General features: G+C 35.4%; 1 protein-coding gene across 2 annotated transcripts in view; it reads right to left on the bottom strand.

The window, feature by feature from the left end:
* Positions 1-3,718: 3,718 nt before the first annotated feature.
* The window catches only part of MANEA (mannosidase endo-alpha), a 69,548-nt gene continuing 55,034 nt past the window's right edge, over positions 3,719-18,232 (bottom strand). For both annotated transcript variants that reach the window (XM_002929380.4, XM_011237406.3), the window contains exons 4-5: positions 9,267-9,343; positions 3,719-8,543 (exon numbers count right to left, since the gene is read on the bottom strand). In XM_002929380.4, the coding sequence (XP_002929426.1) occupies positions 7,886-8,543; positions 9,267-9,343 (735 nt within the window). In that variant the 3' untranslated portion in view covers positions 3,719-7,885. The remainder of the gene's footprint in view (positions 8,544-9,266; positions 9,344-18,232) is intronic.

Raw genomic sequence — 18,232 nt, 5'->3', positions numbered from 1 at the left:
AGATAAATGGATGGATGGGTGAGTGGGTGGGTGGATGGATAAATAAATGCTTTTAGTGATTGTGCTTTAGTATGATACTGCAATCACATATTGTAAAGATATTTACAAGAAAAAGCCTTATGAAATAAGGGTGTTGATAAAGACATTGTTCATTACAGTATCCTCTGTGAACCCTCAAAAAGAAATTCCTCTCTTAAATAGTTGACACACGCTACATTAGTTTCAGGTGTACAACATAGTGATTTGACATCATGCTAGTTTCACCACAAGTACAGCTACCATCTTCCACCATACAACACTATTATAATACCACTGACTATATTCCCTGTGCTGTACCTTTCATCCCTGTGATTTCTTTTCCATAACTGGAAATGTCTCTCCAACCCACTCCCCTTTACCCATTTTGCTCATTCCCCCACTCCTCTCCCTTCTGGCAACCACCAGTTTTATTTATGTGTCTGTTTCTGCTTTACTTGTTCATTTTTGTTTTTTAAATTCCACATATAAGTGAAACCATATGGTATTTGTCTTTCTCTGTCTGACTTACTTCACTTAGCATAATACCCTGCATGTCCATCCATGTTGTTGCAAATGGCAAGATCTCATTCTTTCTATGGCTGAGTAATACTACTTTGTATATATTTACCACATCTTCTTTATTCATTCATCTATAGAGGGACACTTTGGTTGCTTCCTTATCTTGGGTACTGTAAATGATGCCAAATAAACAGGGATGCAAATATCTTTTCAAATTAGTGTTTTCATTCCTGTGGGTAAATATCTAGTAGTGGAATTACTGGATCATACGATGTTTCAATTTTTAATTTTTTACAAAACTCCCACAATGGCTGTACCAATTTACATTCCCACCAAGTGCATCAGGGTTCCCTTTTTCTTTGCATCCTTGCCAACACTTTTTTTTTTTTTTTTATTCTAGCCATTCTGATACGTAGAGGGTGATGATATCTCATTGTGGTTTCGGTTAGCATTTCCTAACCATTAGTGATGTTGAGCATCTTTGCATGTGCTGGTCATCTGTATATCTTCTTTGGGAAAATGTCTATTCATGTCCTCAGCCCGTTTTTTAATCAGATTTGTTTTACTGATGTTGAGTTGTAAAAGTTCATTATATATTTTGGATATTAACCCCTTATTGGATATATTGTTTGCAAATACCTTCTCCCATTCAGTAGGCTGCCACTTCATTTTGCTGGTTTCCTCTGCTGTACAAAAGCTTTTTATTTTGGTATAGTCCAATAGATCAATTTTGTCATTTCCCTTGCTTGAGGAGACATATCCACAAATATTTTGCTAGAGTTGAGCTCAAAGAGATTACTGTCTATTTTCTTCTAGGAGTTTAACGGTTTTAGGTCTCACAATTAGGTCTTTAATCCATTTTACTTTTGTGTATTGTGTAAGTGGTCCAGTTTCTCAGCACCATTTATTGAAGAGACTTTTTTCCATTGTATTCTTGCCTTTGTCATAATTAGTTGGCCATATAAGTGTGGGTTTATAGTGAGCTCTCTATTCTGTTCCATTGATCTATGTGTCTGTTTTTGTGCCAGTGCTGTACTGTCTTGATTACTACAGCTTGGTAATATATTTTAAAATCTGGGAAAGTTTGTTCTTCTTTCAAGATTGATTTTGCTATTTGGAGTCTTTTGTGGTCCCATATATTTCTTAGTATTACTCTAGTTCTGTGAAAAATGCTGTTGGCATTTTGATAGAAATTGCATTGAATCTGTAGATTGCTTTGGGTAGTATGGACGCATTAGCAATATTATTCCAATCCATGAGTATGGCATATCTTTCCATTTGTGTTATCTTCAATTTCTTTCATCAATGTTTTTCAAGTTTTCAGAATACAGATCTTTCACCTCTTTGGTTAAGTTTATTCTGAGGTATTTTTTTAATACAGTTTAAATGGGATTGTTTTAATTTCTTTATCATTAGCAGATAGAAAGACAACAGATTTCTATATATTAAGTTTGTATCCTGCACCTTTACTGAATTCACTTATTTCTAATAGTTTTTTTTAGGAGAGCCTATATAGGTTTTCCGTGTTTTGTATCATGTCATCTGTAAATAGTTTTTCTTTTTTACAAATTTAGATGCCTTTTATTTCTTGTCTGATGTGGCTAGGACTTTCAGTACTAATTTGAATAAATGTAGGAGTGGACATCCTTAAGACAGCTATATTTTTGAGAAATTTGTATCTTACTCTATGGACATTGTATAATAAGTAGATAATTAGATGTTTTTTCATATTGGCTACTCAAAGCTTAAATTTGTGATCACCAGTATAGCAGTGTATTTACCATAATACTGTTTTCCTTTTAAAGCTGGGTTCAATGTGCATTCCTATTCTTGTTCCACTTCAACTGAGACACTTTGTCACATGTTATATATTCTAACAGATCACTAATATCCTCTTTGAAACAAAGCAGATTAGAAAGGCAGGTAAGTTGAGAGTAAGAAAAAAAGGGAATAGCAGGCATCAAAAAGGCAGAGGTTACAGAAGTGTGAGGCTATAATGAAAGGCAGTGTTTTCTACTTACTTTCCAGGCTCCAAACATGGATCCATATCTAATAAGCAAAAGAATAAAAGCATTCCAGGTCCCTCTCAGTAAACAAAATTAATTCAAATCAGCTATTCAAATGCCAAATTAGGATAAATAGTAAATGAAATTTGGTCTTGGCATATTGGTCCTGGCTGAGTTATGTACCTCATTGTTGGGGTGCTTTATTTCTGATCTTCCATAAGATCTGGGAAAAGTTATATAATTAGAACCTTCATGGATTCACTTTCGTTGAGTTTTGTTATATACTTAGAATTTATCCAATAATCATCAGAATAACTACTCATATGAAATCCCCTTGAGTGTAATATTATGAAAAATGTTCTCAATAATTTCATATTCTATCAGAGGTCACAAATTAGTGACCCCAACCAGCAAATATTTTAAAAATCTTTTCTGGTAATTGCCAGCATGTTGTAATTCAAAAAATTTATACACACATGGGCATACGTACTTCCTCGTTTTAGTGACCCATAACTACAAAATGAATTGACAGAGCTGATTAGCAATTACTCCTTTTAAGTGAAAGTGGTCCACAGTTCCTAGGACTCTCTCGGGTCTTAAACCTGTTGCATTTATTTACAGTACATTACCGGACAGGTTCTTGTAGGTTTTTACATTTTTTACCATAGGTATAATGCCAATTTGAGAAATTTACTTTTTTTAAGTGTGTGTATGTGTGTGTGTTTGTATAGTTGATACGCGTTACATTAGTTTTAGGTGTCCAACATAGTGACTCAACAACTCTATATGTTATACTGTGCTCACCATTAAGTGTAGTTACCATCTGTCAGCATACAACACTATTACACAGTACCATTGAGTATATTCCCTATGCTTTACCTTTTATTTTAAATTGTGATGACAAGGTAAAATTTACCTTGTAGGGGAAAGGAGGTACTTCTTTCCTGGCAAAAAAAAAAAAAAACCAAAAAACAAAAAACGCCACATCTTATATTAACTACTCAGAAGCTCAATACCAAATATGTAGCCAACCACACATGCTAGCATTATATATGTATATTCTTTTTAAAATCCCATCTTTCAAAGACAGTACACATTTTAAATAAAGGAAACATTACCTACACTCTATATAAAGAATGACTCTATTAAAAAGAAAACAATGAAATAAAATATTATACATTAAAAGAGTATTTTATTTGAGGATTATATGAAGTCTTTAGCTAAGAATACATAATACTAATGAGGAAAAATAAAATAGAATTTGAGCTCAGCTACTATTCATAAAATGATTGTCAACATTTTTTTTACAAGACAGCTAAAAAGTCAAGAGCACAACTTTCAAGAATGTAATTTAATTAAATACAACACCAAATTTTCAAGTAAGAATTTAGCAGCCGTGCAGTTAACTTTTTACATAAAGCCAGAGATTAGACTGCTCTATTTTTATATTAATGGCTTAATACACTGCCACATGGCTAAGGAATCTAAGTAATTAAAAAATACATAGAATGGCAGCATTCAATAAAGACAAACTTGCTACATCCAAAAAACATTCTGACATACTACCCTTAGGTGACTGTGTTTAAATATATAAATTTCTAAGCCTTATTAAGCATTTATTATAAATTAATTTCTTCTAAATATTTTTCTTTCTTTTACTTGATAGTTTCAAAATCAGGATAAAGATCACATTGCATTAGACATTATCAAATTAATAGTGTTTTCATAACGGCTTTTGTAAAACTCACTTTTATGCATGAACATAATCTATTTTAAATGTAATTGAATAGCTAAAGAGGGTCACTTTATTTCATGTTGTTTACCACAATCTTTGCTCAGATTAACCAATTCTTTCAAAAAGTCAAAAACAAAGCATGATGATACAATCATATACCATAGGTTAAATTATATATAGAATTATCTAACCATAGTACACTATTGCCTTATGTCATGAAATATTTATTTCATGGGGTATTTTCTGAAAGCCTCTTTAAGTTTATGATTAAATTCATGGTTAATTTTTTAATATAAGTTGAGAAAGTTAAAATGTATAAGATGCTTTTAAATGAAGTCCAGAACATACAAAATAGTTCTATGTTTTAACCTCACTAAATTTTAGACCTGTGACCACTTACTAGTTGTTTTTTCTTTTGAGATCATAAATTATGTAACAAAAACTAATCACATTGAAAAATGTTCTTCATTGACGAAATATAATAGCAATACTACTAAGTTCTTTGATTGGACTACAATGAGTCTCTGTAATTAAGCCAATGTAGCACTTGAATTCTCAAGAATGATAATCTTATAGGAAGCATACAATAACATTTAGACTTTATGTGGATATATAACAAAGTCAGTATAACATTTTATCTGAGCCAAAAACCTTTTTTGCTTGTGGCTAGGTCCATTTATCATTTTAAAATTATAGATAATTATAAAAATAACTGGAATTTTGCTGGTCATAAATTATTGCTTCTATACTATGGGACACGAGGGTGTTCAAAATTAATTCAAAATTTAGATACAGACTTTTAAGAATGGTTTCTGTAGGCACTATAGAGTTCAGGAACAGTCATCATGTTTAAACTAACTGATCAGGTTGAAAAAGTGCACGGTTATAAAATTGTTAGGGCAAGATTTCCCAAAAGAGTTAGAGCTAACATACGATTATGCCCAAAGAATAAAAAAATAAGAGAACATCTCTGCCCCCATGCCCCCCGAAAACCTTAACAAATTCACAGACTTAAAAATGTATATACAGTTAAAGATACAGACTTTGTAAGTGCTGCATATCCGAAATAGAGAAAATAGAGCGCTGAATGAATACTACTTTTCATCTGTTAATCAGAAATTAAATATCTCATAAATAGAAAGGGACACATTTTTATACCTAAGATACACTATTTCACATATGCTTTTATTAAATGAAAGTTAATTACTCCATATAACAAAATAGTCTTTTACTTTTGAAACAGAAAAGTTAACATACAACTTAAATATTAATAACAGCAGTTTTTGACAATATTAGTCCTTAAGGGGAATAGTAAAACAAAGGTTGTTTTCTATACAGTCAAAACAGACTGATTAAACCATAAGAGTTGTGATTCATGCACTGCATACATTACACTGTCTAACAGTTATTTTAGGTTATTGAATTCACACCTAGATAGTTTAAATTAGGCAATCAGTTCTTTGCTTTTACTTGTGATCATAATGATATAAACTGTGTTATAAGTCAAATGATAAAGGCAGCTGTAATGAGTACCTGAGAAAGATTTTAAGAGCATTCCTAAGAATAATGAAATGAGAGAGAATTCCTAATTGTTTTTTTAAAACAGGCAAAAAGACACAGGATTTTCATATAAATTCTTAAACAATTATGAGACCAGATTCCAAACATTCTTCCCTTAAGAACCAATCTGTTTTATCTTACTTTGAAATCTGACCTTTACTGGCTGGTTGGAGTAATGTGTTGGGAACCACAGCAAAGTTCAGAGGTAAAGAGTGCTGTGGGAGATTATCTAGGTCTGCAGGGGGAGCAACACAGAAAGTGGCAGTATTCGCATTCAGGAATTGTTGACCTCGTTTTTATACACTTTCTCTTAATTTCAGAACTATTTCATAAAATTTTCTGTCATGGTAGGTTCAAATATACAGTACAAGCAATGACAAAAATTCCTCTGTAGTAGTAATTTCTCTAAATTTAATAAAATATGGTATAAGTGATTATTAGGCATGACACATTGAGAGTTTATCCCTATGATAACATATAGTGGCTAACTGGATATAAGAAAAAAAAAATCCACAGGTTATATCTGTATGAACATTCCTATGAAGAGGCTTGGTTATACCATTATAGTGATTTATTCTCGTAATTGCCTCCAGAAAGTAGATTACTACTATTGTTCTAATTTCTCATGGCCTGATCATTCTCTGAGAAATGGTAAATTCTTAAGTTATAAATAAGTTTAACATTAATCATGCCTCTTTTCAAAGAAAAGGTATTTTACTTCGAAATCACTGGCCAAAATAAATTTCATCACCTGATGGGCTATTTTATGACAAATTCTACTATTTATTTCTGAATGAATATCTCTAAAACCTGAAAATTTATATGTATTGTTTAGTATTGCTTCTCTTTAGTAAATTAGATATCTAAGAAATAATCTTATAATAGCATATATATTTTTTATAGTTCTAGTTAACTATAAAAACTGAAGGATAACATATACTCTATTAAAGAGATTCATTTCTAGCACACAGGTGGATTAATTTGTCACATATGACAAACAAGTGATCACAAGTATTGAATTTGATATATCCCCATGTAAAAATGCTATCTATTGTCTTTTAAACAAGATTATTGCCATCATTAAATGTTCAATTTACAAGTTAAACTTCAGGAATGGATTTAAGATATAAAAGAATTTTCATCTCCATGTTCCTAAAATGCTAGGTAAATTTTCTCTATTTTGGTAAAAATAGCTAAAAAATATTAAGAAGGAAATCCAATGATAGGTAAGAAAGCAAAAAGTTGATACTAACAGTTGGTCTCTGATTAACATTAAATTTTAAAAACATGAATAGAATAACAAGTTAAAGATTGACAGGTTATCCAAAAACTGATATTTTGGGCATTCTATCTTCATAATAATTGTGAGCCAACTATGTTTTCTTTATACAGAAGCATGAAAGAACTTTCCATAGCTTCTAAAATCTGGAATTCACCATTGTAAAACAGACACCTTAGACGTGCAAATACCCAGCATGCTGTTAAGTAACCAAAAAATCCTCAAAAGATGATGCATATTGTGCTGTAGAAAGCAGGCCTTCCTAACACAATGTGATTCACAGTAAGGCTTAAGTTAGGATTTTATTTTCCTTAAGAATTTTTATCGGAGGCTTCATTGTATTAGTGAAGGGACTCTGGATGACTGAATCATCAGAAAAAAATCTAAATGAAACATATACACTATCTTTTAGATCTTATTTTCTTCACTAGACACACCAAATACACACAATCTATTTCTTTAGGCCCAGAATACAAGAAGTTTTTAACTGTGCACTAATTCTCTATGTAACATAAACATTTTTGTGTGCAATAAAAATTAGTAGCAAAGTAGAATTTCAGTCAGAAATTCAGCAACTTATGCCACAAGGAATGTTATTTGCACAATTTTTCTCTCAGGTATTTTGTCAGTGCAGCATTGTGAAGGGTGGCAATGATATTACCATTTTTTAAAAAGTACAAATTCTTTTTATTATGGGGATAACTGCCCATCAGTATACACTTAAAAGGTACGTATTGAAATGAGGTGATTTCTATAGTTGTTAATGCATTAAGAAAGGGGCAACTTCTGATCTAATGCGTAAGTTGCTCTTTCCTTACTGTATTTTTCAGACCACTTGCGAGTTAGTTCTAGATAAAGACTTGGTTTATGAGGCCGGTAATCCAGATACACTGTATTACTGGTTCTTTTGGGAATAGCTTTCTCTATCTGAGTTCCTTCATGCCACTCATTGAAAGAGGTGATAGAAATCACACTGGGGTGGGCATGGAGTGCAGCACCCAGGGCAGTTTCATAGTACTTCCCGCTGATCCGGTTCCGAGTGTTCTGAGCGTTCCATGGGCGGATGCTGGTATCTATATATCCTGGGCCCACGCTTGGGATAAACAGTAGGTTGAACTGGTCACAAAAAAATTTTAGCCTTGCCCAATTCTCATATGATGAGCCATAAGTAAAGCCATTTGTGGCGAAATATGTGTAAATTCCATCAAAACCACCTTGAAGAATATCATATCTATGTTTGCTTTCTACTAGAAGTGCAATAAACAGTCCATCATAAGGAGAATTGCGGATGCTCTGAGACCCTGTGGTGGTTAACAAATTGGCCCATTTTTCAGGCTTTGTGATATAGGAATCATAAATATAAAACATAGGAAGAGCATTGCCGGTCTTAGTCTTGTACCTATAAAAGGCCGGATGATTTCCATATCTAGAATACAAAAATATGTAAAAGTGAAGTGAGTATCTGCATTTTGCACAGACAATAACTGTTTCTATATTGAAAATGAAGGTAATCAGTGCAATTTAATCACATCGTTCACTTTCTTTGGGAAATCAGTTATATTAAAGGTAATAGTTACAAATGCATCTTCAATTTTGCAGACTGGAAAAATGAGATATTGGATACATCACTAACAAGAAATTACCTTATATTGAGGTTTACAAATGACCAACACCATAAAAAGCCCATTTTCCATATGAATATGTCAAATGCTATCAGTGATAAATGTCTCACTGTTGCTGACAAGAGTACAGTATCTGTCACGGGTTCTTACCGGTAAAATTCTTGAACATAATGAAGCTGTATTTTTTCTTTGTAATCAGACTAAATATAAATGAAAACACTGGATGTGGGTCCACAGATATAAAAGCAGTTCACATTTCGTAATTTGAGCCTTCTTTTTAAAAGACAAAACTCTGTATTCGTGATTTATAGAATACCAATTTAAAATGTCAGCCGAAAAATCATAAATAACTTAATACATACAGTAAATAATCTATACAGAAAGTGAATCATAAGGAATTTTAGAAATGTTCCTTAAAATGATTCATTACAAAATTTAAAGTCATTAAAATCACAAATATAATTTAAATGTACTCTTATAACAGTTATTATCATTGGATCGTAAAGCAATAATTAGAAGAAACTCACTTGTCTATAATATACTTGACATTTTTGTACATGTTTTGATCATCTCGATTGCTATATGGTTCGATGTGAAAAGTGACCTAAAACAAATGATTAGAGAAAAAAATTATGATGTAAAAATAAGGTATATTTCATAACAAATTTAATAACCTTAAGATGAAAACTTATTGAACATTATTAACAGATTTCTAGCAGAGAAAGCTTAGTCAACGTTGTTACTGTGAAATCAACACGCTCAACAGTTCATACTTTTTACCTGTTCTTACAACTCCCTAAGGTAGTTACCAAGTGAGGCAGACTGCTGGAGGCAAAATAGGCAATCTGAATTCAGAACTCAAATGTTCGACCACTATGCAATACTTCTTCCTACATGTTTATTTCTTATAAAGAATAAATAGGGATATATTCTACATCCAGACATATTTCTTTAAAAAGAACATGGTCCAGAAAAATCTGGATTCTTTTCCCAGGTGTGACAAGTTTACATTTAAATAGAATCAATTTTTTTTTTTTTTTTTAAGATTTGAGAGTGAGCACGTGCCAGTGGGGGGAGCGGCAGAGGGAGAGAATCTCAAGCAGACTCCTCGCTGAGCATGGAGCCTGCCTAGGGGCTGGATCTCACTGCCCTGAGATCATGACCTGAGCAGAAATCAAGAGTCGGAAGCTTAACTGAGTTAAACCAAGCACCCCAAGAGCAAGTAACTTTAAATGACAAAGTCCTCTATCAATCATTAAAACACCATTTCACAAACTAACCTACATTTAATGTGTACTATTACTCAAAGAATTTATCACAAAATTACTGGAAAAGCAATACCACTAGTACTACGAATGCTTGTTATTGATATGGTTTATGGATCTCTACCATAACTGTAGAAAGCATTAACCAAAAGTATTTTTTAAATACTGTGCTTAGAAGATTCATTTTTAGTTTAAAAAATGTTATATATAAATCAAGAAAAACTGATTAGGGCTAGTAAAACCATTTTGTATGATACTTCTGGCTAGTAGTGTAGATTGTCACTTAGATCTGTAAATCAAATAGGAGAATTTTCACTTTTATTACTAAATTTAACTGACTTACCAGTAACCATTAAACATCTTTATGACAATCTACTAAACATCTTAATATTATTCTAATTTAAGGGTTTAGTCTCTATGAAGCATGTATGGAATTAGAAACTTCTATGCTACTGCAATATAAAATGCCTTTGTTTTGGGGGCACCTGGGTGGCACAGTTGACTGAGCATCCCACTCTTGTTTTCAGCTCAGGTCATGATCTCACGGTGTTGGCATCAGGCCTGCCTGGGCTGCTGCTCAGTGTGGAGTGAGTCGGCTTGGGAATCTCTCTCTTCCTATGCCCCTCCCTCCCATGTTCTTTCTAAAATAAATAAATCTTTAAAATGCTTTTGTTTTCAATTAACCAATTAAAGTAAATGAATAAATAATATGAGTACTATGAATAATAAAATGGATTTTACTACTTGTCATAGAATTTCAAAGTCAGACAGCATTTAGTGAAAATATTCCCCACTTCGTATATTAATGAAATCTCATTTTATTAAAGGGAAGTTTTATCAATAACAAAGTAAAGTAAAATTCAATTCGTATATTGTAAGTATTGCTAGGACAGTCACAGTTTTCAGTAGCTCTGGTATTTGCTTTTTAACTTCAAGTGAAAGCAGGATGGCAAGGGTATAGGTATTTTCATGTTCTTATATAATGTTACCTTGGGTAATTCTCCCTTTAAATGGAATGTTGAATTTTCTAAGCTTCCATTTTATATATAAAGGGTACCCTATTTAAGCAAATAGCCTATGTCAAAATATAAATGGCATCCTTTCCTTCTTTTGTAAAGTACAGATCAAAAAAAGCCATTATTGATAAATATACAATATTTTCATTTTCCCTCATATATTTCAAACTTAATTAAAATCACTTTGTAAAGGTTTAATGATGTAATATAGTTAATATTTCTCTTTTATTGGGAAATCCTATGAGACCAATATTAAAGTAACTTTACAAATGATAGAATACTATATATAAAATGTTTGTGTTAGCTTCAGATTAGGAAAAGTCATAAATGTTCCCTCATTTCATAGTTCTACACTTTTGACTTTTCCAGCTCTTCTCCAACCTGCAGCCAAAGTAAACTTTTAAAGTGAACATCTGATGATCCTGGAGAGTGAGGTCAGCAATGAAATGTTCCTCCTATTTACCCCCCCTCCCAAAAATCAAAGGATTACACATTCACACATGAATAAAAGCACCCTCATGGGTGTTTTTAGACCTTCCAACCTTACTCCAAGGAACCTGGAAGGAGTTTCACCCACCAGAGCAGCCAGGAAGGGACCTCTGTATGGGCTGGGGAACCAGAGGAGCCAGCCAAACTGCCAAGACCCTTCTTGCCCCTACAGGGCAAAAATCAGGTGAGTGCAGCCTGGAATAGCATGAGAGACAGAACCTGCCTGAGTCTAGCCTTCCCTAAGGCGGACTCTAGCACACACACCATTTTAAAGGGGAAAAAAAAAATAGGAGTTTGGCCACACAAGAGAAACATTCCTGGCACCAACCCTCTGCCCAATGAAACACTGAAGGGTGCTAATTTATCTGGTCGCTGTGACCTCTCCTGCAGGTGAAAAGGAAAGCAGTGAGTTCCTAGTTATGGCAACTGGAGAAAGCCATTCTATCCCTCGGCACCTGGAGTACCAAGGTAGGAGATCTATAACTGGAAGTTGGGAGGATATTGGGAAAGCAACAGGTAAGAATTTCAAATGGTGGAAAAGGCATTGTGCTTATCAGGGGGTACTATTCCTGGGATCATCCTATTAGGTCTGTGAGCGCACCCCCAGGGCTAAACCCACACCTCCCTCATGCCATTAGTTCCTTGTACAGGATTCCATGTGCCACTGTGAAAGCAGTCTCTGATAGAGCATGCTCAGAAACCACTACATGCTAAAAAACAAAACAAACAAAAAAAAGGTCTGGCCTGGTAAATTATAAGAACCAGAGAAGACATAAAAGCTTTAAAAAAAACTGCCCCAATGAAGGGACAAGACTTGAGCAGGTGCACCTTCATAAACACAGAGGAAAAAGATAATACTGTGGAACATAATACCCTATCTGCTGAAGGCAATAAGCAGAATTAAAGAGGTGTGTACTACTTCAAATGCAAAGGTACCAGTGAATATCTACAAGGGTTACGAAAAATCAAGGAAATACCTCATCACTAAAAAAGAATTTAAAACAGCCGCAATGAGGAAACTCCAGTTACAAGAAAATTCAAAAAGATAATTCAATCAAATCAGGAATTAAAAATACAAACAGAGTTCTTTCCAAATTCCGGAGCTGAAAATTCAGTAAATGAGATGAAGAATGTAACAGCATATACAGATCACACGAAAGAAAGAATAACTGACATGGAGGTAAGAATTTTGAAATAACATGGAAGAGGGAACTCAGAGTTAAAAAAGTGAAGAAAGCCTACATGAGCAGTGATTATTCCGATATTTGTCTTTTTTATGGATCATCAGGATTTCAGAAGAAGAGATGGAGAAGGGGGCAGAGAGTTTAAAAACAAAACAAAGCCTGAGAATTTCCCTAACCTGAGGAAAGACTTGTCTACTGAACTCATAGATTACCCTTTTAAAAAAAAAAAAAAATATTTGACAGAGCGAGTGCACAAGCAAGGGGGAGCAGGAGAGGGAGAAGCAGGCTCCCCGCTGAGCAAGGAGCCCAATATGGGACTTAATCCCAGGACCCTGGGATCATGACCTGAGCCGAAGGCAGATGCTTAACCAACTGAGCCACCAAGGCACCCCATAGATTACCCTTTTATTTCAAAATGACCTTGTATAACAAATTGTCATAATTCAATAAAGAATTTTAAAGGCATCTAGGTTAAGAAAAAAAAAAATGTAACCTATACAGAAATTCCCATTACACTATCAGATTTCTCTGCAGAACCTCTACAAGCCAGCAGAGTGTAATGACATATTTGAAGTGTTGAAAAATATAAAACTGTCAGCCAACAATACTTAATCTGGCAAAGTTTTCCTTTAGATACAAGGAAGAAATAAAGGCTTTCCCAGATCAACTAAATCTGAAAAAGTTCACCACCACTAGATGGGCCTTGCAAGCAAGGCGATAAGGGGTTCTTTAATCTAAAACGACGACAGGCTGACCAGCCTCATGAAAACACACAAAAGTACACGACACACTAGGCAAAAGTAAAAATATTCTTTTCAGACTTAGAAAACTAACTCTAGGGCGCCCGGGTGGCTCAGTCATTAAGTGTCTGCCTTTGGCTAAGGGCGTGATCCCGGCATTCTGGGATGAGCCCTGCATCAGGCTCCTCCGTTGGGAGCCTGCCTCTTCCTCTCCCACTCCCCCCTGCTTGTGTTCCCTCTCTCACTGGCTGTCTCTCTCTCTGTCAAATAAATAAATAAAATCTTAAAAAAAAAGAAAACTAACTCTAAATTAGGATGGTGTGTCAGCTCTTCAACTACAGTATAGAAGTTAAAGGAAAAGCAGGAAAAATAACTACAGCAACAAGTTGTTAATGAAACTCAAAAAAAAAAATAAATTGCAACAGCAATATAAAAGAGAGACCTTCTAGGCAATCAGAGATAAAACCATTACAGGCTGAGAACAACTTTAAGATACTTATGTAAGCCCCCTCGTAACTAACTACGAGACAAAAACCTACAGCAGATCAACAAAGAAGGGGGAAACAGAGCATACCACCAGGAAAAAAAAAAAACCAATTTACAGAGATTCCTGCCTGGAAAGAGAGGGAAAAAGAAATAATGGAAATACAAAACCAGAAAGCAATTAAGAGGGTATTAGTAAGTCTTTACATACTAATAATTACTTTAAATGGAAGTGGAATGAATTTATCAAAAGGCACACTGGCCAGCTGGCTGGACAAAAAAAATAAGACCCAACTATTGGGTGCCAATAGGAGATACACTTCAGTTTTAAAGATGCATATGAGACTTGCAGGGATGGGAAAGCTACTCCATGCAAGCGGAAACTGCAATATAACATCAAATTTCGGAATATAAATTCAAAGAGGGCTGTAAAATTAAGTGTTCAAGTGCAAATCATTAATTTTTTATGGGAACATTTTCACGTGCTGTGGCAATGATGCTGTAATTCTGTGTTTCTTCTGGTAATACTTTCCCCTCAAATATCAACAGATATAATTTATTATACTTAAATCAATTACTGCTAACTTTCCTCTTTATAAAATTGTGCCTCTGTGCCAAATATTTTTCTTTGTAGTTTTACTTAATAATTTTGTTGAAATAAATATAACTCTGGTAGGAAAAGAAAAAAAAAAAAACAAACAGCTCCAATAGTGACATAGGAAGATCCGACAGCTCACCTCACAGGGACACATTGAATCCATAGCTATCGATGGAACAATTTACTCTGGAAAAAACCTAAAACTTGGCAGAGTGGACTCTTCACATCTGGTAAACAAGGGGAAAACCACAACAAAATTGGTAGGAAAGGCTGAGACACAATCTCACCATAAACCCCCACCACGGACCCATAATTGGATGGGGATTCAAAAGTTGGAGCCTCTTCCTGAGAAAGTGTTTGAACCCACACTGGGCATCCTAATGTTTAAGACTGGCACCCGAGAGAGATGAGATTCCAAAACATCTGGCTTTGAAGACCTACAGGGTTTACACCTACCAGATTGATGGGGCTACGGTAAACTGAAAAATGGCTCTGAAAAGGCTCATGTGCAGACTCACCTGCCCCAGGGCTGGCACAGAAGCGGTCCTCTGCAGGTGCCCAGACTTTATGCGAAGGAAACTCATTTGCTAATGTTAAAGCATTGGTGTGAGGGGCAGGCACCTGCAGGAAAACTTCCTGGGGAAGAAGGCTGGTGAGTGCCATCTTCCTAATCTCTCTCAGTTGAGCTCTAGAGCACCAGTTTGTCCTGGAGAAGAGCTTTTATCCATGCCTGGTATCCTGGTTTTTATGCCTGGTAACCCAGTTTTTGTAGCTGCCACTCAGAAAACATCCCTTGATCACCTGGCTCTAGAGATGAGGGGCTTGTGCTCCTGGGTCCCACAGGCCTGTCACAATCAGAGGCAGTTTAGTAAACTAACACTCCCAGCGCAGAGTACAGACAGCAGACCACAAACCCACTCCCAATCTGAGAAACAGGACTATTTGCTGGTCCAGGGGCTCTGACCTGAGGGTTTGACCTGAGGCTTCTCATTTGGCACATTTATAGATATTTACACTCTCCATCCGCCTTGCTTGAGCTTGCCATTATCTTTAAGAAAGGAACTTGTTATAATATTTTTGGCAGGAACTTGTTATAATATTTTTGTTATAATATTTTGCTTCTGGGGGACACTTCTGTATTAGCTGGCTCTGTGGTCAGTGGAGTTTATGCTCACAAATCCCACAGGACTGTAACCAACAGAGAAAGAGCTCTTAAACAGCTACCACCTTAGGGCACACCAAGAGGTAAGAGAACTAGGAGCTCAGTCTTTTTGTGAAAGAGGCCTATTAGCTTATCATCATGGCTACAGTCCAAGAGGCAGGCTTCTAATTAAACACACAATTAAGGGCTGACTATAAACCTTTCCTGAGCCCTCAGAGGGCGGGTACTATCTCTCGTTCTCCCTCTGCTGCACTCCAAAGGCTCAGCATCTCTTGGAGGTAAGGTCTTACATGTGTCTGGTGGCCTGATTTTTGCGGCTGCAACCCAAAGGATCACCCTTGATTACCTGGCTCTCTAGCAGCAGAGCCTGAGTTCCTGAGTCCCCCAGACAGTTCTGGGTGGGACACCACATGGACAGTAGACTGAAACACAGTCCCATTCTGTCAAAAAGGCTGACTTGCTTGCCCTGGAGCTTCAGCCTTAGGGGCATTCTTCAGGTTTGGCACCCAGCTAGAGCCTACAGAAGTGCTCTCAGAGAACATAGGACAGGGGATGCTATCTTTGTGCCTTCCCTCTGCCTCACTACAGCTTGTGGAATCTTCCCAAAACAGCTTATAAACTTGCCTGGAGCCCCAGGTTTCACAACTGCCGCTCAGACAACATCTCCAGATCACCTGCCTCTGATGGTGATGATGGCTCTGATCAGCCTGAATCTAGGTGCTGACTGAGGCCCTCCCCTGCTTTGGGTAACTAACTAACTGGTATCGGAACACCCCAACTACAGGGATCTGTTAGAGATTATACAGGATGCTTGGACAAAACAAAGGATTGAGAGACAACCAAAAGCTAGGGCAGGGATGAATGTTAAGGTTCATCTCCTGCACAAGGTCAACCATTCAAGGCTGGCAGAGGTGGCCGTTTCACCTAACAAAGAGTTTGTTAGTGAAATAGAGATAGTAACTTACCTGATAGAGAGTTGAAATTAATGATCATAAATATGTCCACAACACTCTGAAGAATGGATAAAAAAAAGTAAGAACATCAACAAAGGGGTAGGAAACAAAGTATCAAATGGAAATCAGTGCTAGAGAACAAAATAGCTGAACTAGAAAATATACAAGACAAGTTCAGAAAAACCTAAGCAGGCCAGAAGAAAGTGTCACAACCAAGAACACTCCACCTGGCAAAGTTATCATTCAGGATTCAGAAGAGATAGTTTTCTACAGAAGCAAAAGCCAAAGGAGTTCATCACCACAAACCTGCCCTACAAGAGACATTAAAGGGACTTTTTTAGGTAGAAAAGAAAGGGTGCTAAATAGTAACAACTTGTGAAAGTATGAATTTCACTAGTAAAGGTAAATATATAGTGAGGGTAGTGAATCACAAAGCTAGCATGAAGGTTAAAAAAAAGTAGTAAAAATAACTACAATAATTATGGGATACACAATAAAAAGATGTGAAATGTGATATCAAAAACATTTGAGAGCAAAAGAAGACAAAAGAAACAGAAGAACCAAAAAGCAGCCAGAAAACAACAAAACAGCAAGAAGTACATAACTATCACATTACTTATGATATGTATATACCACAAAATAGGCTTTTATTTTTAAAATTTTTTTTTTTGTTTTTAAAGATTTTATTTATTCATTTGACAGAGAGAGACAGCCAACGAGAGAGGGAACACAAGCCGGGGGAGTGGGGGTGGAAGAAGCAGTCTCCCAGCAGAGAAGCCCAACGTAGGGCTCGATCCCAGAACTCCAGGATCACACCCTGAGCTGAAGGCAGACGCTCAATGACTGAGCCACCCAGGCGCCCCCAAAATAGGCTTTTAAAACAAAGACTATCATAAGAGATAAAAAGGGGAATTACATAACGATAAAGGGGTCAATCCAATAAGAAGATATAGCATTTGCAAATATTTATGCACTCAACATAGGACCACCTAAATATATAAAGCAAATGTTAAAACACCTGAAGGGAGAAAAAGCAATACAATAATAGTAGGAGACTTAAATACCCACTACGTCAATGGATAAATCATTCAGAGAATATTCAGAGAATAAAAGGAATTAAAGGCCTTAACATGTCAGAACAGATGAACTTAACAGATATTTACAGAAAATTTCATTCAAAGCAACAGACTGCACCTTCTTAAAGTGCATAGTCATTCTCCAGGATAGGTTATATGTTATGCCACAAAACAAGTCTTAACAAATTTAGTAATATTGAAATCATATACCATGTGGTCAGATAAGATGCTTGATGAAACCAGGAAACAATTATAAGAAAACTGGGAAATTCACAAACACGTGGAGATTAAACAGCATGGTACTGAACAACCAATACATCAATGAAGAAATTAAAAGAGAAATTTAAAAATTGAGACAATGAAAATAGATTAAAAATACAAAAACTTAAGAGGGGAGTTCATAGCAATAAATGCCTACTTCCAGAAATAAGAAAAAAATCAAATGAACAACCTAACTTTACATGTCAAAGAACTAGGAAAAAAAAGAGCCCAAAGTTAGAAGGAAAGAAGGAGAAAATGAAGTTTGG

The sequence above is a fragment of the Ailuropoda melanoleuca genome, chromosome 10, assembly GCF_002007445.2.
Source record: "Ailuropoda melanoleuca isolate Jingjing chromosome 10, ASM200744v2, whole genome shotgun sequence".
Classification (NCBI taxonomy): domain Eukaryota; kingdom Metazoa; phylum Chordata; class Mammalia; order Carnivora; family Ursidae; genus Ailuropoda; species Ailuropoda melanoleuca.
The sequence above is the reverse complement of the archived record's forward strand: the minus strand, read 5'-3'. Positions and strand labels throughout refer to the sequence as shown.